This window comes from Phacochoerus africanus, chromosome 2, assembly GCF_016906955.1.
Source record: "Phacochoerus africanus isolate WHEZ1 chromosome 2, ROS_Pafr_v1, whole genome shotgun sequence".
NCBI classification, from domain to species: Eukaryota; Metazoa; Chordata; class Mammalia; order Artiodactyla; family Suidae; genus Phacochoerus; species Phacochoerus africanus.
The window spans coordinates 118,285,170-118,311,484 of record NC_062545.1 but is presented as its reverse complement, the minus strand read 5'-3'; the positions used below and the strand labels follow the sequence as shown (position 1 = coordinate 118,311,484).

At 38.9% G+C, this 26,315-nt stretch overlaps 1 protein-coding gene across 1 annotated transcript; it reads right to left on the bottom strand.

Moving 5' to 3' along the window:
• PYGO1 (pygopus family PHD finger 1) lies at positions 1 to 26,315 on the bottom strand. The gene is made up of 3 exons (XM_047766299.1): positions 26,172 to 26,315; positions 3,130 to 3,215; positions 1 to 1,781 (listed from the first exon to the last, which is right to left on the bottom strand). Exons 1-3 carry the CDS (start codon positions 26,218 to 26,220, stop codon positions 657 to 659), a joined length of 1,260 nt encoding a protein of 419 aa, XP_047622255.1. The 5' UTR covers positions 26,221 to 26,315; the 3' UTR covers positions 1 to 656.

Genomic DNA, 26,315 nt, shown 5'->3' with positions numbered 1-26,315 from the left:
GTTTTAGCTACATATCTTCTTTCTGCAAACATTTTAAATAGATCCTTGAAAAAATTTTTGAACTGTCCAATACTGCCAAAGTTCAGCACTACAATAGAGCTGACCCTTGAACAATGTGGGATTAGGGGTGCTGACCCCCTCTCAGTCAAAAGTGAGCATATAACTTTACAGTCAGCTTTCCAAATCCATGGTTCCACATCCTTGTATTTAACCAACCATGGATCATATAGTACTATAGTACATGTTTACCGAAAAAAATCCACATTATCAGTGGACCTATGCAGTTCAAACTTGTGTTGTTCAAGGGTCAACAGATACATTTCTCAATGATTCTAACTTTTAAAAGTTAAAACTTGCCTACATTTGCTATATATTATTTGAAGCTTCAAGAGGCTTTTATGCTTAACAACAAAAACTAACATGTCTTTGTATAGTACTTCCTAATGCACCCTTATATACATTATTCTTATTTAAGATAGCAAACAAGACAATACAAAGTTTGCCCTAGTAATGAAGTGGAATATTAATAAAAACTAAAAGGTAAATAATCTTTGTGTGTGTGCATTTAAAAAAATAATATAAAACATTAGAATCTTGTGTCACTGAACCTCTGTAACATACTTGGGGGGAAAAACCACTGTGGTTAATGCTTGTGATTAAGTATCACTGCCCACTGCAGGCGCACCAAAAGTTTCTCTAGTGCGCATTAACTGGACATCTTTGTCAGCCATGCAGGTATCACAGCCCCACACTGCTGATGCCTCTGCTGTTAGGAGGCCATAGGCTGTTTCAGTCATTCCAGTGCAGATCCGATGAAACCATTTCTGACAAGAAGCTTCACATAAGATGGCATCCTGATCATCATTCACTTCATTTGTACAAATTCCACAAGGATACACTGGATCAGAAGAAGAATGGCCGTGACGGCTTGGGTGGAGAGAGGATTTATTGCTTTTTTCAGTGGTGCATGTATCTGTGGCACCTCTAGGTTGTCGTGGTTTATTCTGTGTCCCATTTGCATGGCTGTTGTTTGTAGCTTCAGTGCTATTGGAACGGCTATTCTCTTGATTTACTACATTATTTCGATTAACATTTTTTAATTCAATATTACTCTGATTCACTGTGTCATCCATATTTAAGTGAGGTGGGTGAGCAGAAGAATTTTGATTAGTGTTTTTGGTTGCTCCTTGACTAAAGTCTTGCTTTTGGGGTGGTGGTTTTGCTTGACCAAAAGTGTTTGGGGGAGGAATAAAAGAATGATTAGGTTCTAGTGGAGAAGTGAAATTAGAATTATTCCCAGGGACAAAGTTAGATGCCAAGTCAGGGTTAGATACTTGGCTAGCATTCTGTGGAGGAATCTGATTGAAGTTTTCAGCAGGATTTTGTCTAAAATGTTGATTAGGCATGTTAACATTCTGACTTAGTGCATTATTATAAGATGGATTTCCAAAACTTGAATTATCATGTGGCCCAAAGTTAAAAGCATGAGGTCGATTAAAACCCATGCCCAACGGATTCTGAGGAAATGGGTGTGGCTGATTCCTGAGTGAGTAAGGACCACAATATGGGGAAGACATTCTTGGAGGAACGTGAGGTGGCATTCTGAATGTGCTATAGCCTCCAAAGCCAGGATAACCAGGACCAAGATATGGATTTGATGAAGGCAGTGGTTTATAGGAAATAGTATTGTAGTTGTCATCAAATGGATTAGCAGCCACTAGATGGTCAGAGTTTGGATTCGGTGGCGGAGCATACTCAGACAATGGAGGAAAAGAAGGCCCCTGAAATGAGAATGTAAAGTAAAATACATGCTTTTGATCAAAGAAGTCATTAAAATTGTCCTGTTAACATTTATGAACTTAGTTTTAGTTAAATTTCTCTTGAGGTGTTACAAAAACTTAATTTTTCACTTGACTTTTCAATTTCAAACAATGTTTATATATTTAATTACATTTAATAATAAAAATGTATAGGTGTCTTTCATTTAGGAAAGGAAATAAGGTATGCTTTGGGGGCTCAAATGATCATGACAAACTCTAAAAGTATTCAACCTTCAAAAGAAGCTTCATTACCATAATTTTCATTTAATATCTTGCCTATAATTCTAGACTCTTTCACTTAAAATTGTAACTAAAAATACCTTTACACCTCCAAATAGCCATGAAATTAAATGACAATAAGCAGGATCTAAGTTTCTGTCCTAGTTTAACTTCAGGGAGTAGCTATTTAAATATTACTAAAGTGCTCAGCTCCAGGCCTCAGAATGGAAAAATAAACTGCCAATTTTAGTCAAACTGCAATTTTAACACATGGTGGCCAAAATGGGAAAAAGTAATCTGCACACACTTCATACTTTTTTGCAATCTTTATAATAAATAAAGTGCTTCAAATTTATAGAGGAGAAAACCAAGAAAGCCTGTGTTTATAGCTTTATTACAACTACAGGTTGTAATAAACAGTTAAAACAGACAAAAGATGCCTCTACCATGACTGCTTCATGATATGCACAAACTACTGATTTAATATAATAGTTGAACATTACTCCACGTTAAATTTATGTCCATGTGTTTTGAAATCTTTTAATTAAACTACAGGCATCTATCTCCTTTAAATTAAAGAATAAGCATTTTCTTTCCTTTTCTTTTTTTTTTTCTTCTTAGGGCCACACCTGCAGCATACGGAGGTTCCCAGGCTAGGGGTCCAATCAGAGCTGTAGCTGCTGGCCTATGCCACAGCCGCAACAATGTGGGATCTGAGCCACATCTGCAACCTACACCACAGCTCATGGCAATGCCAGATCCTTAACCCAGTGAGTGAGGCCAGGGATCGAACCCATGTCCTCATGGATGCTAGCTGAGTTTGTTAACCACTGAGCCATGACAGGAACTCCAGAATAAGCATTTTCATTTGTCTGTCTGCACTTCCTTCTTACAATGTTCACTCTAGGCCTACAGTGCAGTAATAGCCACTAGTTAGGCAAAAAAAAAAAAAAAAAAAAAATCAGTGTGGAGTTCAATGCTAGGTTATAAATGAGGATAGGAAACAAAACCCATGACCAAAGTTAAATTTCCCTCACAACCTGATCATATCAGTGAAGAAAAGTTGTTATTAAAGAAAGTGCCAATTTACCTGTGTATTTGTCTTGCGTTTTTTCTTGTCTGGGCTTCCTAGTTGTACACCTGGTCCTCCTAACCCATCCAGTCCACTGTCACCACCTAAAAATAAATAAATAAATCCAGACAAAAGCTCTAGTTGTAAGTGAAATTTTATATATCACATAGCAATATCTATTTTAGATTTATAATATCTACCTGTTAATGTTTTCTATTTTTGTTAGATAAAAGCAATACTAAGCTCTAAGAATCTTTGTTTTTCAAAAAGTCTTCCCCATAATCTCAGCCAGAAACAGCCATTCACCTAGCGTTTTCAATTATTCTCCTAGTGAAAAGTAAGCCTCTATTCCCACCTCAAACCTTCGATCATCTGGTTCCCTGTCCTTGAAGCAACCCCTGTTGCCAATTTCTGGTCTATCTTTCCAAGATAATCTAGATAAAATTCCAGTATATTTTGTTAGTATAAAAATGATGGCATGTGTACTAAGCACAAAGATCTATACCCTGCTTTCTGACTTGGAAATCATTCCATGTCATTACATACAGAACTGCTCTATTCTCTAATAATTTGTAGTATTTTATAGTATGATTATACCGTAATTCATTAAACTAGTCCTCTCCCTAATGGATATTCTGGTTGTTTCCAAACCTGTGCTGTTCTGCAATGAAAATCCATACACACACACACACACACACACACACACATATATAAAAGTGTATATATATATATATATATATATATACACTTTTTTTTTAATTTTATGGCTGCACCTGCTGCATATGGAAGATCCCGAGCCAAGGACTGAATTTGAGCCACAACTGCAACCTACACTGTAGTTGTGGTAATGCCAGATCCTTTAACCCACTGCACCAGCTGGGATAGAATCCCACCTCAGCAGTGACCCCAGTCACTGCAGTTGGATTCTTAACCCAATGCACCACAGTGGGAACTGTGATGTGTAGACAGACATCTTTACATTCATGTTCAGATCATTCCTAGGACAGGAATTATGGCATCAGAGGCCTTTTTATTCTTAAAATTCTTGTTAAAATACAACAATGTGTATGAGTATGATTTTCTCAGTGAATGATGAAGCAAAAGCAAAAGCTTGACTGTGAATCTAAGAAGTAAAAAAAAGTTGTGAGTTTCCGTCATGGCTCAGTGGTTAATGAATCTGACTAGGAACCATGAGGTTTCGGGTTAGATCCCTGGTCTTGCTCATGTGGGTTAAGGATCTGGCGTTGCCATGAGCTGTGGTGTAGGTCGCAGACACAGCTGGGATCCCGAGTTGCTGTGGCTCTGGTATAGGCTGGTAGCTACAGCTCTGATTAGACCCCTAGCCTGGGAACCCCCATATACTGTGGGAGGGTTCTAGAAAAGGCAAAAATAGACCAAAAAAAAAAGGAAGTAAAAAAGTTTATTAAAGGCATTTTTTTCCATTAAAACATATTTTTGTTATGGAGAATTCTGAATACATACAAAAGTAGACATCAGAATAAAACTATGTATACATATACGTAGACAAACACTTGTAATATCATATAGCACACATTTGTTAAAGACAAAAAATCCAATGAGTTAGTTGACAGAAAATTATAGGACACTCACCCATATACACGAATTCGGAAAAAGAGATATTTAAACTGATACCTAAAAGATGATAACAAATCTCTCACATGAAGAGCAGAACAAAGAACCTCTAGGCAGAGAGATTGTTAGAGAAAGGAACTTGACTGTGTTTGAGACATTCAAAAGATGCCAGTGTGGAGTTCTCACTGTGGCACAGTGGGTTAAGGACCTGGGGTTGCTACAGCTGTGGCATAGGTCACAACTACAGGTACATTAGATCTCTGGCCTGGGAATTTCCACATGCCACAGGTGTGGCCAATAAATAAATAAATAAAGTCAGCATGTTATGGAACTCTAGAGAGTGCCTTTAGAAAAAGTTGAAGAAAAAGGCGGGGACCGTATCATTTTAAGTGTTTGGACTGAATGCTTGGGTCCCCCCACAATTCATATTTGAAGTCCTAACCTTTAATGTGATAGTATGTGGAGGTGCGGTGTAGGAGAAACTGTCCCCACAAAAGGTCAAAAGGAGACACCCCGGCCATGATGACTAAGCGAATATAGCCAAACTGCCCCTAACCACCCCTCGCCCAAACATCTGCTTCTGTAAAACTTGTTCCCGCATCTATCACTTTGCCAGTTCTCACTCTGGTCCACCAAGCACAGACCCAAAAGAACTAGCCCATAAAAGCCTTGTGAAACCTCTCTTCAGGGCTCAGACTCTGGAGAGCCATCTCCTCTGAGCCTGCCGGCGTAATAAATCTGAGTTCTCCAACTCTCTGAGTGCTCGCTTGGTTTCTCGCCTGGTAAAAGAGCTGCTGGAGCTGGAGCTGGTACATTGGCCATAGGGCTGCCACCAGAGCTGATACACTCTGACCTTGGGCTGCTGACAGCCACCGCAACAGCAGGACTTGGGAAGTAGCTAGGGTTACCTCCATGAGGGTGGGTCCCTTATGATGGGATTAGTAGTCTTATAAGGAGAGACAGTGATCTGAGGAAAGGTCATGTGAGGACAGAGCAAGACGGGCATCTATCCATAAACCTCATCAGGAAATAACAAATTGGCTGGCACCTTAATCTTGGACTTCTCAGCACCAGACTGTGAGAAAATAAATTTAGGTTGTTTAAGCCACTCAGTCAATGGAATTTTGTTATGGCAGCCCATCCAATGGACACATAAAGTCTTGTAGTTCACGGTAAAGAATTTGGATTTTATTTGAAGTACAGCAGACGATCATTTACGGATTCTGAGCAGGGAAGTGACATGATTTATGAGTTATATTTTTAAAAGATTGCATTAGCAGCTCTGGTGAGAATAAATTGGTGATAGGAATGGGGTAGAAGCAGGGAGACCAGTAATATCTTTACCACAGTACTTGAGTAAAAGAAATGCAAAACAAGGGCAATAAAGAGAATCACTGTGCTGATCAAAGTCCAACACATAACAAAATGCAAAGCAGATTTCTGCAAGAGCTATTTAGAAGAAGTTTAAATATTGTGGAGGTAAAAAACTATGGCAAATAATAACAAAATTTTAGAAACGATTAAGTACATATGGAGGTTCCCAGGCTAGGAGTCAAATCAGAGCTGTAGCTGCCGCCTACGACACAGCCACAGCAACAAAGGATCCAAGCCGTGCCTGCAACCTACACCACAGCTCAAGGCAAGCCAGATCCTTAACCCACTGAGCAAGGCCAGGGATTGTGCCTGCGTCCTCATGGATGCTAGTCAGATTCGTTAACCACTAAGCCACTATGGGAACTCCTAAGTTAATAACATTTAAACATCAAAAGCTTTCGTATATACAAACTACAACTACTTAAAAGATAAAATAGAAGAAAAGCTTTCGTTTCAGGAACAAAACTAAATTAAAATAGCTAGCAATAAGTTTAAGAAATGCCCAAAGTCAGTATGAAGACAAACTTTTTAAAAGCCCTATTGGGGACAAATGGCAAGACTTCTTTTTTTTTTTGTCTTTTTGCCATTTCTTTGGGCCACTTCCACGGCATATGGAGGTTCCCAGGCTAGGGGTCTAATCGGAGCTGTAGCCGCCGGCCTACGCCAGAGCCACAGCAACGCGGAACCCGAGCCACATCTGCAGCCTACACCACAGCTCATGGCAACGCTGGATCGTTAACCCACTGAGCAAGGGCAGGGACCAGAACCCGCAACCTCATGGTTCCTAGGCGGATTCGTTAACCACTGCGCCACGACAGGAACTCCGGCAAGACTTCTAATAAGGTATTCCTGGTTCTGGCTAGCTATCTAGAACAAAATAACATTGTTTTTATTTACTTTGCTTATTATCCCAGGCAGCCTTGTTGTGCCCTCTTCAGAGACATAAGCACCAGGTATCTGAGTCCCAGGCCCTTAGGGCCCATCCTCTAACCCCACAGGCATTAATACTAGCACAAGCAGCAGCCCCCTTCTCAGAGACCTGAGTTTTAACTCTGTAGGGCCCCTCCTGTGAGTTTATATTTTAATAATTCCAACTTCTTTCCTATGTCCCACAGCCTTAAGAATGGCAGCTGCTTCCCACAGGTGATACCTCTGTAAACACTTTAGTATCCTATTTTGCTAGTTTAGTATCTGTTGACAATGTTTAATATTAAATTCTTTCTGTCAGAAATAACAAGTGTGGTTTCTGCCTCCTGATTAGACCTTGACTGATACATATCTCAAACCGACTAGCCAGAAGCTATCATTACTACTAAGTTAACATCATTCCAGACATCTAGCTTACTATCTACCTACCTTTTTCTTCTGTGTATAAAAAGTGATAGTAACATAAAAGGGAAGAACAAATTTGACTCCATATTGGTTCTGTTTCTTTTACTTTAAGCTTTGTATTCTATTCTTTTTGCTACAAGTTAAAAATACTGCCTATAGCCTGCAATATATAGGATAGCCAATTCTCGAGGACCTGACCTTTAAAGGTATAACACTTTTCTTTTAATACAGAGATAAAAAACTGCAGAACACAGAATAACATTTATCCTGAAGGTGGTTTACAGGAACATCCTGCCCTGATCTATATGGACAGCTGTAAGAGCAAAGGATTCTGGCACCAAGAATTTTGCAAGAACCAGAGTTCCCCTTGTGGCTTAGCAGTAACGAATCCAGCTAGTATCCACGAGGATGTGGGTTTTATGCCTTGCTCAATGGATTAAGGATCTGGCATTGCCATGAGGTGTGGTGTAGGTCACAGATGCAGCTCGGATCTGGCACTGCTATGGCTGTGGTGCAGGCCATCAGCTGCAGCTCTGACTTGATCCCTAGCCTGGGAAATTCCATATGCTGCAGGTGTGACCATAAAAAAAAAAAAGTTTGCAACAACCAACCACAGCCCCTTTCCCTTTAGTATAAAAGAAGCCTAAATTCTAATTTGGGGAAGATGGCTCTTTGGGACACCAGGCCACCATCTTCTTGGTCTGCAAGTTCTCAGAATTAAGTTGCTATTTCTTACCTCAACAACTCATCCCTCAATTTACTGGCCTCTCCTATGGCAAGCAGTATCATTAAGAGAAATACCTTTACAAAAATGGGTATTTCTATTTAAAAAATAGATACTATTTAAAAAACAAAAGCATTAAATATTAACTTTATTAGAATTTAATAATGGGCAAAGAAGTTACACTGAATATGCTAAGTGTCTCCATGTTTGTTAGTTCATTAGTTTGCTATAGAGTGTTTGCACAGTTATCATGCTTTTATCTTGTAACACTGCCCAGTCTTTGTAATCTCTGATTTAACATGAGTCGCTTTGACTTGCTTCTATTCACTTCTAAGACTGTTTGCTTGGCTTAGATGATATGCTACATCTATTGAGATAAATATATAATGTTTTTCCTTTACCTTATTTTAATATTGAACCCAGCATGACACTATTGGAATAAATTCTACTAATTTGTATATGGCTGGATGTGATAATATTCTCTCTATTGCCTATTAACCTGTGTGTTTCCTTGAAACATCCAGCTCTTAATTCTGAGATTTGTTAAATGCACATCTACCTAGTTGGAAAGTACAGTAACCCATTCACGTGGGGGGAATTCCCTGGTGTTCTCTGATTCAGTTTGTATCCCTTAAGGCTGCTTTTCTGTCAAAGAAAGTCCTTTAAAAACAACAAAAACCAAAAAGACTTTCTCTGTTTTCACTCATTTTTTTTTCTTACTCAAAGTAGTGGGAAGATAAGAATACTCATTTAATTTGCTTTTATCCAGATTTGGGGTTACGGAGAATTCTCAAAACTTTGTAAATCACCAACAGCTTCCAAGGAGAAGGAACTGTTTTAGAAGCCTAAGACAGTGATCCAGATTTATATTACAGGACTGTGCTGCTTCCCTTGTTTGTTGCTGTTGCTGAATATTTTTTCTGTTTTTAAAAACTGTTTTGGTTCATTCCACTTGAAATTTAAAAAGAGACTCTAAGAAAAAGAATGTATATATGTATGTGTGACTGGGTCACCTTGCTGTACAGTAGAAAATACAACACCGTAAACTAGCTATAATGGAAAAAATAAAAATCATTATAATTAAAAAAGAGAGACTCTGTAAAGTAGGTTTTACCATCTTCTCTTAGAAGTCTCCATCTAACTACATCTATGTTTTCTCACTCAATTTTCATAACAAAGCTATGAAAGAGAAAAATCAAACATACTTTGTTAAAAAAGAAAGAGAATTGTAAAGGGGTCATTCTCCTGATCAAAAGCAGCACTGAAACCTAAAACCAGGTAATGACCTGTTAATCTAATCAATGACGTGGTAGCAGTCATTCCCTAGTTCCTCAGTCCCTGGCAAATGGTAATCCACTTTCTACCTACATGAATTTGCTTATTCTAGGTATTTCATATAAATGGAATCATATAATATGTGGTTCCATGTCTGGCTTTTTTCATTAAGCATAACATTTTCAAGGTTCATCTGTGTCACTGTATACATTAGCATTTCATTCTTTCTTATGGCTGAACAATAGTCCACATTATGTTTATCCATTCATCAGGTGGTGAACATTTGGGTTGTTTCTATTGCAGGGGACTATGAATAATGCATTTATGTAAAAGTTTTTTATTTTGTTATTATTATTTTTGGCCACACCTACAGAATGTGGAAGTTCCCTGGCCAGGGATCAAACCTGTGCCACAGCAGCGACCCAAGGCACAGCAGTGGCAATGCCAGATCCTTAACCCACTGGGCCACCTGTACAAGTTTTTAAATGAACATGTTTTTAATTCTCTTGGGTATGTCTCCAGGAGAGGAAGCGCTGAGTCGCACAGTATCTCTCTGTTAAACATTTTAGGGAACTACCCAACTTTTTCCACAGTGGCTGCACCATTTATGTTCTCACCTCTAAAATCTGAGAGTTCTAATTTCTCCTCCCCAATACTTATTTTGTTTTTTAAAAAAATTTTTATTACATTTTATGGCCGCACTCACAGCATGTGGACGTTCCTGGGCCAAGTCACAGCTGTGACCTATGCAGTAGCTGCAGCCAACACTGGATCCTTTTACCCATTGTGCCAGGCCAGGAATGGAACCCTCCACAGTGACCTAAGCCACTGCAGTCCAATTCTTAACCCACTGCCCCACACCAGGAACTCTGTTCTTTAATGATAGCCACCCTAGGTAGTATGAAGTGGTATCTCCTTGTGCTTTTATTTTCACTTCCATAATTACTAATGATGTTGAGCATCTTTTCATGTATTTATTGCCAATTTATATATCTTCTTTGAAGAAATACCTATTTTCTAGTTAGTTTTTTGCCTTTTTGTTAAGTTTTAAGAATTCTTTACGTATATATTAAGGATACTATAATCTTAACAGATAAATTATTTGCAAATGTCCTTTAACATCATAAGTTTTTAATCTTGATGAAGTCCAATTTATCTCTCCTTCATTGCTTGAGTAAATCTAAGTTTACCTACTGATAAGATACTAGTTTGCCTCCCTAAAATTTTATGCATATAATGTCTTAGTGGTCCACAAAAGGCAAAAATAGAAACTTCTGGTTCAAATTAGGGGAACTCCTATCTTAGTATAATCTATAAAGATACTGAATCACTATGTTGCATACCTGAAACTAGTATCTTAAACCAATTTTGTACTACCATTTAAAAAACTATGAATAGGGAAAGATTTACAGTCATAAAATTAAAATATACTTAAGACCAATGAATTTTTTTTTTCAATCTTTTTAGGGCCACATATGGAAGTTCCCAAGCTAGGGGTCAAATCAGAGATGTAGCTACCAGCATACGCCACAGTCAGAGCAACACCAGATCTGAGGCACGTCTGTGACCTACACCATAACTCAAGGCAACACGAGATCCTTAACCCACTGAGCAAGGCCAGGGATCAAACCCGTGTCCTATGGATACTGGTTGGGTTCATTACCGCTGAGCCATAATTGGAACTTCCCTAGAAAATTTTTTTAAATAAAAAAATAATAAAGGAACTCTTTTATTATCTTTTAATTCTAATTTGAGGTGGTAACCCCATTTGAATAGATAGTAAAGAACTAGTAGAGAGATCCAATCCATCCCTTAAGTTAATTTATCCAAAGCTGAATAGTTCAGGGAGTTCCCATTGGGGTTCAGTGGGTTACAAACGCAACCAGTTTCCATGAAGATGCAGGTTTGATCCCTGGCTTCACTTGGTGGGTTAAGAATCTGGCATTGCCATATGCTGTGGTATAGTCACAGATACAGCTAGGATCTGGCATTGCTGTGGCTGTGGCATAGGCCAGCAGCTGCAGCTCCGATTCAACCCCTAGCCTGGAACTTCCATGTGCCACAGGTGCGGCCCTAATAAAAAAAGGAAAAAAAACAAAAAACAAAAAACCAGCAACAAAAACAAAAAATGAATAGTTTCGGAATGACTAAACCTATTATCAATTTATAACTAAGCCTATAAAAAAGGAACTGATGAGTCAATATTAACTTTTTTTTTTTTGGTCTTTTTGCCATTTCTTGGGCCGCTCCTACAGCATACGGAGGTTCCCAGACTAGGGGTCGAATCAGAGTTGTAGCCGCCGGCCTATACCACAGCCATAGCAACGTGGGATCCGAGCCGTGTCTGCGACCCACACCACAGCTCATGGCAACGCCAGATCCTTAAACCACTGAGCAAGGCCAGGGGTCGAACCTGCAACCTCATGGTTCCTAGTCGGATTCGTCAACCACGAGCCACGACGGGAACTCCAATATTAACTATTTTTATGCTGTCTACCATGACAGTATATACTGACATACTGAACAGAGAAATGTGTTGTTCTTGAACCTAAATACCTAGAAATTCTGATGAGTCTGGTATGAAAAAGTATTAGCAATGGTCTCAAGGTCAAATAATAAAGTGGTTATATAAATAAACAAAGGGGACAAACATCAAAGTCCTGTCTTTCCTAACATCTGTGCTGAGTATTTCATTAAAAGTATATATAGAAAAAGGTAATTCCTAAAAATAAAAAGTTATTAGTCCCTAGTCTCTAATCTAGAATATGTATATTAACATTCACAGCATTACTAAGAATACTGAATAACTATAATTTTACAATTAAAATGCTGCAATTTGCAGAAACACAAAAAACCGTAAAAGAATACTATGAACAAATTATATGCCAACAAATTTGACAACTTAGAAGAAATGGACAACTTTCTAGAAACTTACAGCCTGCCAAAACCCGAATCAAGAAGAAATAGATAAAGTGAACAGACCAATCACTAGAAATGAAATTGAATATGTAACAAAAACACTCCCTACAAACAAAAGTCCAGGACCAGATGGCTTCACAAGCAAATTCTACCAAACATACAAAGAGGAACTTATTCCCATCCTTCTTAAACTTTTCCAAAAGGTTGAAGAAGGAACACTCACAAAGATATTCCATGAAGCCACCATCACCCTAATACCAAAACCAGACAAAGATACTACCAAAAAATAAAATTATAGGCCAATATCTTTGATGAATATATACACAAAAATTCTCAAAAAAATTTTGGCTGACTGAATCCAACAACATATAAAAAAGATCACACACCACAACAAATGGAACTTATTCCAGGTTCACAAGGATGGTTCAACATATGCAAATCAATGTGATACACCACATTAACAAAAGAAAGTCAAAAACCACATGATCATCTCAATAGATGCAGAAAAAACATTTGAAAAAGTCCAAAATCCATTCAGGATAAAAACTCTTAACCAAAGTGGGTATAGAGGAAACATACCTTAACATAATAAAAGCCGCTTAATGACAAACTCACAGCAAACATAATACTCAATGGAGAAAAGCTGCAAGCAAGCCTTCCCACTAAAATCTGGAATAAGACAGGGATGCCCACTTTCACCACTTTTATTCAATATAGTATTGGAAGTCTTAGCCACAGCAATCAGACAAACAAAAGAAATAAAAGGTATCCAAATTGGAAGAGAAGAGGTAAAATTGTCACTCTATGCAGATGACATTATACTATATATACGAAGCCCTGAGGACTCGACACAAAAACTACTCTGATCTCTTCCACACAAAAACTTATCAACGCATTCAGCAAAGTAACAGGATACAAGATTAACATTCATTAATCATCTGCATTTCTGTATACTAACAGTGAAGTATTAGAAAAGGAATATGAAAATCCAATACCTTTTAAAATTGCACCCCAAAAAATTAAATACCTAGAAATAAATATGACCAAGGAGGTGAAAGACTTATATGCTGAGAACTATAAAACATTAATCAAGGAAATTAAAGAGCACTCAATGAAATGGAAAGATATTCCATGCTCCTAGGTTGGAAAAATTAATATTGTAAAAATGGCCCAAGGCAATCTACAGATTCAATGCAATCCCTATCAAACTACTCATGACATTTTTCATGGAGCTTAGAACAAAAAATCCAAAATTTATATGGAACCACAAAGACCCAGAATTGCCAAAGCAATCCTGAGGAACAAAAACCAAGCAGGAGACTTAACTCTCCCAGACTTCAGGCAATATTACAGAGCCACAGTCATCAAGACAGTGTGGTACTGGTACCAAGACAGACATAAAGACCAATGGAACAGAATAGAGATCCCAGAAATAAACCCAGATACCTATGGTCAATTAATCTTCAAGAAGGAGGCAAGAATATAAAATGGGAAAAAAGACTATCTTTTCAGTAAGTGGTGCTAGGAAAACTGGACAGTCGTATGTAAATCAATGAAACTGGAACACACCCCACACCATGCACAGAAATAAAATCAAATGGCTTAAAGACTTTTGTCGTAAGACAAAATGGCTTAAAGATTCTTGTCGTAAGACAAGACCCCATAAAATTACTAGAAGAGAACACAGACAAAACATTCTCTGACATCAACCTTACAAATGTTTCACAGGTCAGTCTCCCAAGGCAAAAGAAATAAAAGCAAAAATAAACCAATGGGACCTAATCAAACTGACAAGCTTTTGCACAGTAAAGGAAACCATAAAAAAAAGACAACCTACAGAATGGGAGAAAATAGTTTCAAAGGATGCAACTAACAAGTGCTTAATCTCTAAAATACAGAAATTTATACAATTCAACAGCAAAAGAAACCAACAACACAATTGAAACATGGGCAAAAAATCTGAATAAACATTTCTCCAAAGAATATATATAGATGGCCAACAAGCACATGAAAAATGCTCAACATCACTGATTATTAGAGAAATAAATACAAATCGAACCTACAATGAGGTACCACCTCACACCTGTCAGAATGGCCATCATTAATAAGTCCACAAATAACAAATGCTGGTGTAGAGAAAAGGGAACCCTCCTGCACTGTTGGTCCAAATGTAGATTGGTGCAACTGCTATGGAGAACAGTATGGAAGTACCTCAGAAAACTAAATATAGAATTGCCTACCATATGACTTAGCAATCCCACTCTTGGACATATATCCAGACAAAACTTTCCTTGAAAAAGACACATGCACCTGTATGTTCACTGCAGCACTATTCACAATAGCCAAGACATGGAAACAACCTAAATGTCCATTGACAGATGATTGGATTAGGAAGATGTGATGTATATACACGATGGAATACTACTCAGCCATAAAAAAGAACAAAATAATGCCATTTGCAGCAACATGGATGGAACTAGAGACTCTCATACTAAGTGAAGTCAGAAAGAGAAAGACAAATACCATATGATATCACTTATATCTGAAATCTAATATATGGCACAAATGAACCTTTCCACAGAAAGGAAACTCATGGACATGGAGAACAGACTTGTGGTTCCCACGGGCAAGGGGGAAGGATTGGGATGGACTGGGGAATTTGGGGGTAATAGATGCAAACTATTGCCTTTGGAATGGATAAGCAATGAGATCCTGCTGTATAACACTGGGAACTATATCTAGTCACTTGTGATGGAGCATGATGGAGGATAATGTGAGAAAAAGAATGTATATATATGTATGTGTGACTAGGTCACTTTGCTGTACAGTAGAAAATTGACAGAACACTGCAAACCAACTAAAATGGAAAAAATAAAAATCATTATAAAAAATAAAAATAAATGCTGTAATTTAAAGATGTACAAAATGAGAGTTCCCGTCGTGGCTCAGCAAAAATGAATCTGACTAGTATCCATGAGGATGCAGGTTCAATCCCTGGCCTTGCTTGGTGGGTTAAGGATCCCACATGCCGTGACCTACAGTGTAGCTTGCAGAAGCAACTCAGATCTTGCATTGCTGTGGCTGTGATGTAGGCCAGCGGCTATAGTTCTGATTCAACCCTGAGCCTGAGAACCTCCATATGCCAAAGAAGCCGCCCTAAAAAGACCAAAAAAAAAAAAAAAAGAAGAAAGAAAATTGAGTTTTCTGATATTGACTTTTGATTTAAGAGTCTAATATTTCCCTCCATGAAACAAATCTTCAAGTTCCCACTGGTCTCAGTTGCCCCATTTGCTGTTCATCTAAAGAGTTAACTATGTAACTTTTCAATGGCTCTGACTCTTAGGTTCTTCCTGCTGCTATATGAAATACTGGTGGTTCTGTTACCTCCATGATGTAACAGTAATGTCAGATCATATTCATGGTTACCCGGGCTAATTAGAATGTGAGTTACCAAGAATTTCTGTAATTCTCACTCTTTAAAAGTGGAAGGTCAGAATCCAGGGGAGAGGGAAGTAGTTACAGAGCTACTTATTGAGGTTACCTCAGTAACTTCTGATACCAAAGCTTCTATATGCTCTACATACTGCTGCAGCTAGCTCTGCCAGGCATACCTAAAGTATTCAGCCATTCAGCCAGAAATTCAGTTGTGGGGCACAGAACCAAGAAGAGGGAAACTTCCAAAACTTACTTTAACAATGGCCACTCTGATCCTTTTGTTAATACTCGAATTTCGTCTCATTTCTTCACTCTTACCTGCCCAGTCCCTCTAAATGCATAAGGGGAAGAGAAGTGGGAAGGGAGAATGTCCACAATGGAACAAGAAGCTCCTCTCAGCTTAAGAAAGCTAAGGGATTTTATCTATGTATTATCATGCTTCTTTATGCCACTCAATCTCAATTAAGCAAAATAATACTCTTATCTCTCCTTTCACCGTTTAACTTTTATCCAGAGCTGGAAGTTGAAGTTGTTTCTCTCCTTACAGTATTACAGGAGAGTCCAACCTATTAAGTGAAGCAAATTTTTTCCCATCCGAAGACTCTACGAATTAATGATTTTTTGATACAAAATCCATGTGTAAGTATAAAATTATTTTTTCAATTTATAAATACTTTTTATTTTGTAAAGAGTAGGTTTTTTTTTTTTTTTGGTCTTTTGTCTTTTTTGTTGTGGTTGTTGTTGTTGCTATTTCTTGGTCCGCTCCCGCGGCATATGGAGGTTCCCAGGCTAGGGGCTGAATCAGAGCTGTAGCCACCGGCCTACGCCAGAGCCACAGCAACGCGGGATCCGAGCCGCGTCTGCAACCTACACCACAGCTAATGGCAACGCCGGATCGTTAACCCACTGAGCAAGGGCAGGGATCGAACCCGCAACCTCATGGTTCCTAGTCGGATTCGTTAACCACTGCGCCACGACGGGAACTCCCAAGAGTAGATTATTTACTGTGGCTTTTTTTTTTTTTAGGGGCACACCCAAGGTATATGGATGTTCCCAGGCTAGGGGTCAAATCAGAGCTACAGCTGCCAACCTATGCCACAGCCACAGCAATGCTGGATCCCTGACACACTGAGCAAAGCCAGGGATCGAACCTTCATCCTCATGGGTACTAGTCAGCTTCGTTTCCAATGTGCCACAAGAAGAACTCCCTACTTTAGGCTTTTTATGTTTTTTTTTTAAATTTCTAATTATAGCTTCTTTACTCCTTCTATAAAAATTCGATCTATTTTTGTCTAAGTCCTTAAAAAGGAGTGAGGGCATTATTCTGTACACTAGGTAACACTGTGTGTTTTATGTATTTAAAATTTTCCTTTTTAAAATTCACCTTATTTACACTAATGGTTTGGTTTGTGATAGTGACAGTTCTCATAAGTAATGTAACTGCATTATTTAATAACATTTTATAATTAATATTTTCCTTTAAACAGACTTGCTTCATCATTATTTGAAATAAGTATACATTCTAATACATGTATTGTATGTACTGGTACAAGTATGTATTCAGTGCCAATTACACGACACAAACCAGGTTAGCTTCCCCCCCCCCCCCCCCCCCCCCCGTTTTCATTTATTGAAATCCTAACCTCCAGTGTGATGGTATTAGGAGGTGGGACCTTTGGTAGGTGATTAGGTCATGAAAGCAGAGCCCTCACTAATGGAATTAGTGCCCTTATAAAACAGACCTGGGAGAGCTCCCTTGCCCCTACTTCATGTTAGGGCACAGTGAGAAGACTGGTGTCTATGAACCATGAAGTGGGTCTCCAGACACTTAATGTGCTGGCACCTTGATCCTAGACTTTCTAGCCTCTAGAATTCTAAGAAATATAATGTCTGTTGTTTATAAGCCACCCAGTTTATGGTACTCTTGTTGTAGCAGCCTGAACAGACTAAATCAGTGCCTAATACACTGCCTGGCACATAGAGGCCACTCAAATACTAGTTCTCATTTTGCTTTCTTTCAGATTAAACTATATCATTAGTGCACTTAAGTTTCTATATATTTAACATCCTATCAAAATATCTAATACCCAAATATCTAATATTGATTGTTAACACAATAAATGGACACTCAAATAGCAGTTTTTCACAACAGCACTGAAGTCTGGGATACAGTATCAGTTTATTCTATCTTCTACTAAGGATGTGAATACATTAGTTAACAGCTTTGTCTTTACCCAAAACACACAATTCTGTAATACTGGTCTCTACTATGGAATAGAAATACCATGAATTAATGTGTGAATATAGTACTGCATGAATTCCATCAAGCATTTGGTACAATGACCTTCTCTGACTGAAATCAAAGAGCCATTATTTCATTTCAGAATACAAGGCAGAAAGTGTCCCCTATGTGATGCCCCAAACCTAGATCTATCTGGGCATGCAATAAATATTAAATTCAGAAAGCTCTCAACATCAGTGATTTAGGGTTTCAAATATTTGTGGTTCCTGTGCCAGCTGTTCTCCCCAAACTAATGATCTCTGCATTACTGAGGTGCATGAGGTTTAAGATTGCTCACAAAGATAAAGCTTAGGAAGATGGGTGAATGGTGTCAATGTGTGAAGCTGACTCTATACCTTAATACCTCTATTAATAAACTTATTTTACTAGCAGTCAAACTTTTAAACAAAATACTTCAGAAATCATAGAGAAGATAGCTGCAGGTATTCACAAAAAAATCATGTATAAACAACTCATATTTATCTTTTTCAGCAAAACTGTGAGATCTGATCAATGTCTGCTTTTATAGTTGTTGTTATTGTTCACTGCTTTCTTCCTAGAGGAAAAGAACCTTCATTTATGTTCACTTCATACCCATTCTCAACCAAAACAAGAAAGAATATGCTGTAGGTTATTTATTTATAAAGTAATTGCTTACATATATCTAAAAGTGAATGTTGATCACATTATTTACTATATTTTAGAATGTATATTTTATTTTATTTTGTCTTTTTGCCACTTCTAGGGCTGCTCCCGCGGCATATGGAGGTTCCCAGGCTAGGGGTCAAGTGGAGCCTCCGGCCTGCACCCGAGCTACAGCCAACGTGGGATCAGAGCCGCGTCTGCAACCTACACCACAGCTCATGGCAACGCCGGATCGTCAACCCACTGAGCAAGGCCAGGGATCAAACCTGCAACCTCATGGTTCCTAGTCAGATTCGTCAACCACTGTGCCACAAGGGGAACTCCTAGAATGTATATTTTAGATCTTCTACTTCTTTTTTTTCTTTTTGTCTTCCTAGGACTGCATCCACAGCATATGGAGGTTCCCAGGCTAGGGGTCAAGTGGAGCTGCAGCTGCTGGCCTACACCACAGCTCTCAGCAACGTCGGATCCTTAACCCACTAAGTGAGGCCAGGGATAGAACCTGCAACCTCATGGATGCTAGTCAGATTCGTTTCTGCTAAGCCACGACAGGAACTCCTTAGACATTCTATTTCTGATTTTAAAAGTAAACACAGATTACTTATACTGTACCAGGAACCATTTTAGGTGCTTTATATATATATATCAACCCACGTTTATATAATCCCCAAAAATAAGTCCCATTATTATTTTCACTTCATAGTCAAGAAAGCTGATGTAAGAGAGGCTAAGTAACTTGCCCCAAACCACACAGTTAGTAAATAGCAGAGGTAGGATAAGAACACTGGCCGTCAGGCTTCAGAGTCAAAATACTGTACTACTTCTCGATACTGCTATTAGCATGTTTATAGAGATTGGAAATAGAAAAGGAAACCTGGTATCACTCATAACCATACCTTACAGCTAACCTCTAAGGTAAAGATGATGTACACCTCCTGAGTTGCCTGGAATAAGTGTTGGAAGAGAGAACTGTTTAATTTTCCCAAGAGATTAACTTCTCCCCACCTCTGGGGAAAGCAAACTATGAAGACCTGAAGTTACCTGAAGTTACTGAAACCTCTTTGTTACCACTCAACAAATTATATTTTAGAAACATTTGTTAAGCTTCCACAAGTACAGACATAAAAGCAATAATTCCTCTCTGTAAGGATTCCACAAATCTAGAGGAAAACAATTTTTTTCTCTTTTTTGGAAACAAATTTAATGTGATAAATACTGTGACAGAGATGACCACAAGATGTTGAGGAAACATAAGGAACTCCCATCTACTCTTGACCGAGGAGGCCTGGCAGGAAAGACAGCTGATGCTTTGAGGATGAGTATGCCTAGCAGAAGGAACGGAATGTGGGAAGAAATTTAAAGGCAAGAGCGATCATGGCAACAGCTAGAGAGGAAATGTGAATATTTCAGATCTGGAGCACGGGAGATCAAGGCGAGCATTTCATGGAATATGAAGGAGGGAGGACGAAGTGGTAGGCCTGGGCCAAATAAAATAAGAAGGTTGGATTTTATGCTAAATGCAGTGAGGAACCAATGAGGAATTTCATAAAAAAGAGCGACATGACTAAATTTTGTTTGGGGAGCACTATGGCAATGGAACATAGTAGCTAAGATTTGGCTTAGAATTAAGTGGCTCCAGATTTAAAGTTCCAGCTTTGTCACTTACTAGTTGGGTAAACTAGAATATATTACTTAACCACATATTACTTAACCTCTTTGAACATCAATTCCTCAACTATAAACGCAGAAGAATAATAACATCTAATATATAGGGTTATTGAGAGGATTAGGCAAGATGATCCATTTAAACTATTCAGCAAACTGCTTGGTAAGTATTCAATAGATGGTAGTTCTTTATCCCAGCAGTAAGGAGCAATGTGAAAAATGGGTTAATAAAGACAAAATGGAGCCACTGAAACTAGTGATAGGGCTATTATAATAATCAAAAGGATAAGCAAAATCTGAACAAAAGAAGTGGGTGTGGAAAGGTTGAAGAGATGATGGGGTTCCAAACATACTAAGGAGGAGTTCCCTGGTGGCTCAGCAGGTGAAGGATCTGGCCTGCTGTCAATGGTGTGGCTTAGGTTGCTGCTGTGGTGTAGGTTTGATCCCTAGCCCAGGAACTTCTACATACTGTGAGCATGGCCTCCCCTCAAGCCCCCAAACAAACAAAAACATACTAAGGAGACAGATAATCAAGGACTTTGGGATAGTGTTGAGTTGCAATGGGGAATGGGCTTGGATCACTAGATAAATGATGTCCACCAAGCTAGGTATTGTGGAGAGAGAACATGTTGGAGGTCTCACAGATAGATACCTTTCATTCAACTTGTTAAAAACACAATTTTCCCCTCATAAATTTACTCTTTCTTTTAAATATCTGGGATATCACCCTCACGTCTTTCTCCTCTACCTCTCTGGCTACTCCTTCACATTTTGTTTTTCAGGTCCTTTTTTCCTTTTTATCTCCTAAATACTAGTGTTCCCGAAGTTGCTTTTCTTAATACTCTCTCTTCTTAACTTCTCACTCTCCTGGGTGAGCTCAGCTACTCCCAAGGCATCAATTAATGTTCGTATGTTTACTGATAACTGCCAGATCTCTATTTCTGGCTTATAGACCACCCGCCTCAGTTCCAAACCAAGTATATCCATTGCATACACCAGAATATCCCTGGGGGATATTCAGTGTGTTGAAAACCAAACTCACTTTCCTGACAATCTGCCTAGCCCTTATGTGTGCCAATTAAAAACAAAACCAAAAACCTCAAACCTTTTCCTTTAGACTTTTCCTCATCTGTTCTTCCACTCAATTCCGTGACTACATAAATTATGCTTCCTCTTCAATCTTAATCCAAATATTCCATACACTCCTCTGATTGAGGGATGGTCTATATTTTTCAGTAAAGTCTGCTTTCTACTTTTAGCACTTCTGTGTTATGATCCTGTTGTAAAACACATCCTTACTTCTCCAATGCCATTTCTAATTCTGGTTAAAAGCATTTTAACTGAGCATGTACAATCTTTTACAAGCAGACAGCTAATCACTTTTGCCTCATGATTTGTGGAATTTCTGCTTCTGTGAAAAAACTATCATTTGTTCACACTCTCGATGGAATTATATTGATACTATACAGTTCTCAGCATAGGTTTTTTGTTTGTTTGTTTGTCTTTTTAGAGCCACACCATTAGCATGTGGAGGTTCCCAGCTAGGGTTCAAATTGGAGCTGTAGCTGCTGGCCTACATCATAGCCACATGAGATTTGAGCCATGTCTGTGACCTACACCACAGCTCACAGCAACATCACAGCTCATGAGCTATACCAGGCCTCATGATCTCATGGATGCTAGTCAGATTCGTTTCTGCTGAGACATGAGGGGCACTCCTCAGTATAGTTTTGAGAGTAGTCATAAAATTTGCTGTCTTAATTTCTTCAGGCAAAATTAGTAATAAATCAGACATAACTATATTTCAAAAATAAATGTGGCATTTATGTTAAAGCACTTCAGCTGAAATGAATGCTTCAACTTCCCTTTTCATCTCCAAATTTGTTTTTCTTCCTTCATTCTATCTTTTTTTCTCCAAGACTAAACTCTTCATTTGCATCTTTAATGCTATTCCTTCACTCATATGCAGAAACCGGATTTATCAGAATAGGAGCCTTGTCTGTCTCATACCCGGCTTCCGGAACAGTGAGTGCCTAGCACATAGTAGCACATATTGAATGATTTATTAATAAATTATCCTCTCTTTTGATTGCTTTTTCAGTTTCTTCCCACTCCGAGACAGGTTCTTCGGTATATCTGCTAATATGTCTGTTGCTTTTTAAGGGAGAAAAAGTAAATAAAGAGAATGCACACAAATTTTCTCGACTCTATCTTTCCAAACTATTGGCTATATCTTTCTATCACCAAGCTTCTTTTAAATCACATCCTTACCACTTAATATTCACTACTTAGAGATATAGTTTTATTCCCAAAGTGTCTTCTCAAAAATCACCATTGACTTCCTAGACTTTTTTCTCATCCCTCATCCTCCTTGCTGCTCTTTCTACATCATTTAAACAAAGGAACACCCACTGCTTCTTAGAACTCTCCTCCAGGAGGTCTTCCTTGATCCCCTTAAAGATAGGTTATATGTTTCTTTATTTCCTGAAGATAATCACAGCACTTAACAGGCTGTTTGTAACTGATTACTTATTTGTCGGTATCCTAGACTAGACTAAATGTTTTTGAAGACAGATGTTATGTCTTTCCACTGTCTGGCACTATGACTACCCAACAAACATCTGTTGAATAAACAAATGAATATTGTTATCAGATCAACACCTAAGAGTTCTAAGAATATTGGATGATGGGAGTGTTGGTCAAAATAAGGATGACAGGTAAAATTCTAAGGGAAAAGGGCAAGTAAAAGCAGTGTGAGGGGCTCTAGACAATCCAAAAGCAACATAAAGATACAAATGAATTCCTTCATGTATTCACATCATTTGGTATTTGCTGTGAGTAAAGCAATTAAGGAAGATACAGAAAGATAATCAAGATATGGCACCTATCCTCATGGGTGTGTCTTATAATTAAGGGCTGAGGGTCTGGGGGTGGTAAGGAAATAGGAGTAAGTAACTTTGCCACTAAATAGCAATTATGAATCTAATATTGACATATTAGGACATATCTGGAAAACCACAAACCAGCTTCCTCTAGTCCACTAACCTCTGCAATCTAGGTCTACCGCAGTAGTTCTTAAACTTTAACGTACTTAACGAACACCCTGGGAGCCTGTTAAACGCAGAGAGATCTCCCAGAAATCCTAATTCTGTGGGTCCAGGAAGCTATATTTTTAATAAACATCCCAGGGGAATATGATGCTTTTGGTCTACAGAGTATACTGAAGGCCTTAGTCATTCATGTTGTCATAATTTTGCTATATCAGAGTTACACCTGTAATTTTACTTTCTAATAATTACTTTAAATTGAAAAATAGAGATCTCTATAGCCATATCTATGTATATCTATTTCTTAGCCTTATCCTAAGATGACATATTTTTTATAATGCACATGATATAAATACATAACCATTAAAAAGTATGCCTATATACATCAGTGGATGAAAAATAGTTCAGAAGCACTGTTTGAGAGTTTATGCTCTTCAAACCCCATGTATGCAGTCTGATGCTATAAATTATAACTAAAAGCTCCCAGGCAATGAAGTTCAGCAAAATTGTGCTTCAGAAGAGCTCATGTAGATATTCTGGTACCTTTTATGGAATATAAAAATTATTAAATGTTTTAAAAATTAATGTTCTAATTAGTGCAAAATGACATTTAAAAAACCCCCTCCTCATATTGAATTTTTATCTTAAAAAGTGCTCTGTCTTTTATTCTGATACTTAACTCTCAGAATATTCTTGAGCTGACACCTGAGCCAACTCCCAACAGCTAAAGCATCAAACTTAAAAGCAGCATTTGTAATAAAATGTAGATCTGTGCTCTTGACCCACAATGAAATACTCATCAATTTTATGTAAAATTACATTTGATTAAAACTGATAATTGAATTCAAAGGGACAAAGTTGGTAACACTTTCTTTTCCTTCAACTAGGCAAAGTAATTTATAATACTAGACAAAATAACATGGCAAACATATCAAAGGGAATACCTGTCTCGGAAAGGTCTACTCCTTAAAGTCTTTGGCAACTCATAACCACTAACAGAAAAGAGAGTTGAAGTAGAAGACCTTCACCAAATGAAAGATCATGCTGATATTAAGCCTGTAAAAATAGTATTCTGCACTAAATTACATTTTTGGTTAAATGGCTAAGAACACCTCTTATCTAAATACTCGAGTGATGTTATTTGGATACCATCAAATTGTCACTGTGTCACAAGCCAGTTCTATAGGTTTAATCTCTAATCACAAGGAACAAAAACATAGATGAATGACTGTGGTCCCTGTCTACATCACTTAAGTCAACTGGAAATTTACCTTACTACTTAGTGATTTATAAAGCACTTTAACCTGTTTGGATGAAAAGATTATTACAAAAGCCTCCTAACTAACCTCCTCCCTGCTTTAGCCCTTGTTCTCTACCATCTATTCTCCACACAGAAGCCAGTTACAAATATGTCAGATCAGTCACTCTTCTGCAAAAAACCATCCAGTCTCTATCTCAAAGTTAACATCTTTTGAATGTCTCACAAGGTCCCTACTACACAATCACCGTATCTTACAGCTCAGTTCACGTTCTTCTTTTGATCACTCCAACCAGGTACAATAGCTTCTCTGCCATTGCCTGAATACACTAGGCTAATTCCAGACCCAGGGCCTTTGCACTTGCTGCTCCTTTTACCAAGACCACTATTCTCACACATATCCATTTGGCTCTGCTCTATCACTTCCTTTGGGTCTTTGCTCAAACATCATCTTCCAGGTGAGACCTCTTACACATATAAAATGGCTACCTTCCCACCCCCAAACATATTTTCAAACCAGTCTCTCTGCTGTGATTTCCTCCATAGCACTTACCATTTGACATTCTATACCTTTTATTTGTTCATCATTTGTTTGCCCCACGAGGGTGTGCACTCCTGCTAGGTGAAGGTGGTTTTTTTGCTTTGTTCACTGTGGTATCCCAGTGCCAAGAACAGTGCCTAGCACACAGCAGATGCTCAATAAATATTTGCTTAATGAACAAATAGTACTACTTCAACTTCGGGACTTTCAGCCTTAACCCTATTAAAAGCTGGAATTAAGATCTAGAGGCTATTCCCCAAATCTCCAGAGAGCACCTGGTGTCTATGAACTTACAGGCATTATCTTTTGTCTGGTACATCGTTCCCTCTGATTCTTCTTAGATAGTAAGGCAGCAGGAAATTCCTAACTAGTATGCAAAGAAGAAGCAAACCGATCGCGTGTAAAACTGATTTGGGGTGATTTGATTCTTATCCATAAACCAACAGAGAAAAGCCTTTTGAAGGAATATAGTTTGTCCTCTTAAGCCTAAAGAAAATAAACTGTTATGTTTGTTGCTTTCTGGAAGGTGAGAAGGGGGGCCGGGATGGCGGGAAGGCCCCCTACACCTTCTGCAAGAGCATCAACTCGAGTGCGGTCCAACTTACTTTTGGGGGGGGGTGGGCATCGTTTGTGATCTCTGCCAGGGGGTGTTTCTTTCTCACCCTCTGAGCTGCCTATTGTGCTGTGTCTTGCTAACGAGGTGAGGTGGGCGAGGATCGGGGTGGGAAGGGATGCTGAGTGCAGCTTCAACTGCCTCCTGACACAAAGTCGGGGCGGCAAGGACTCGGCGCGAGGGTCTCGGGGGCGGGCGGGCGCCTCCGACCGCAGCCTCGGCCCCGGGGCGCCGGCGGGACGCGGGCAGCGCGGAGTTAGGCCCGGATAGAGCCCAGTGGCCTCCCGGCGGCCAGGCACGCGGCCCCCGCGCGCCCCGCTCACCCCGCTCCCCTCAACCCGGCGCCCTTCTCGGTTACCTCGAACTCTCTTCAGCGAAATGGGATCCTTCTCCTGTTCTGCTGACATTACAGACCGCAAAGCATGACTCCCCCCCAGGCCGCGGGAATTCGGTCTCTTTGATGCTGCGGCGGCGGCTCCTCCTCCTCCTCGCGGGGCCGCTG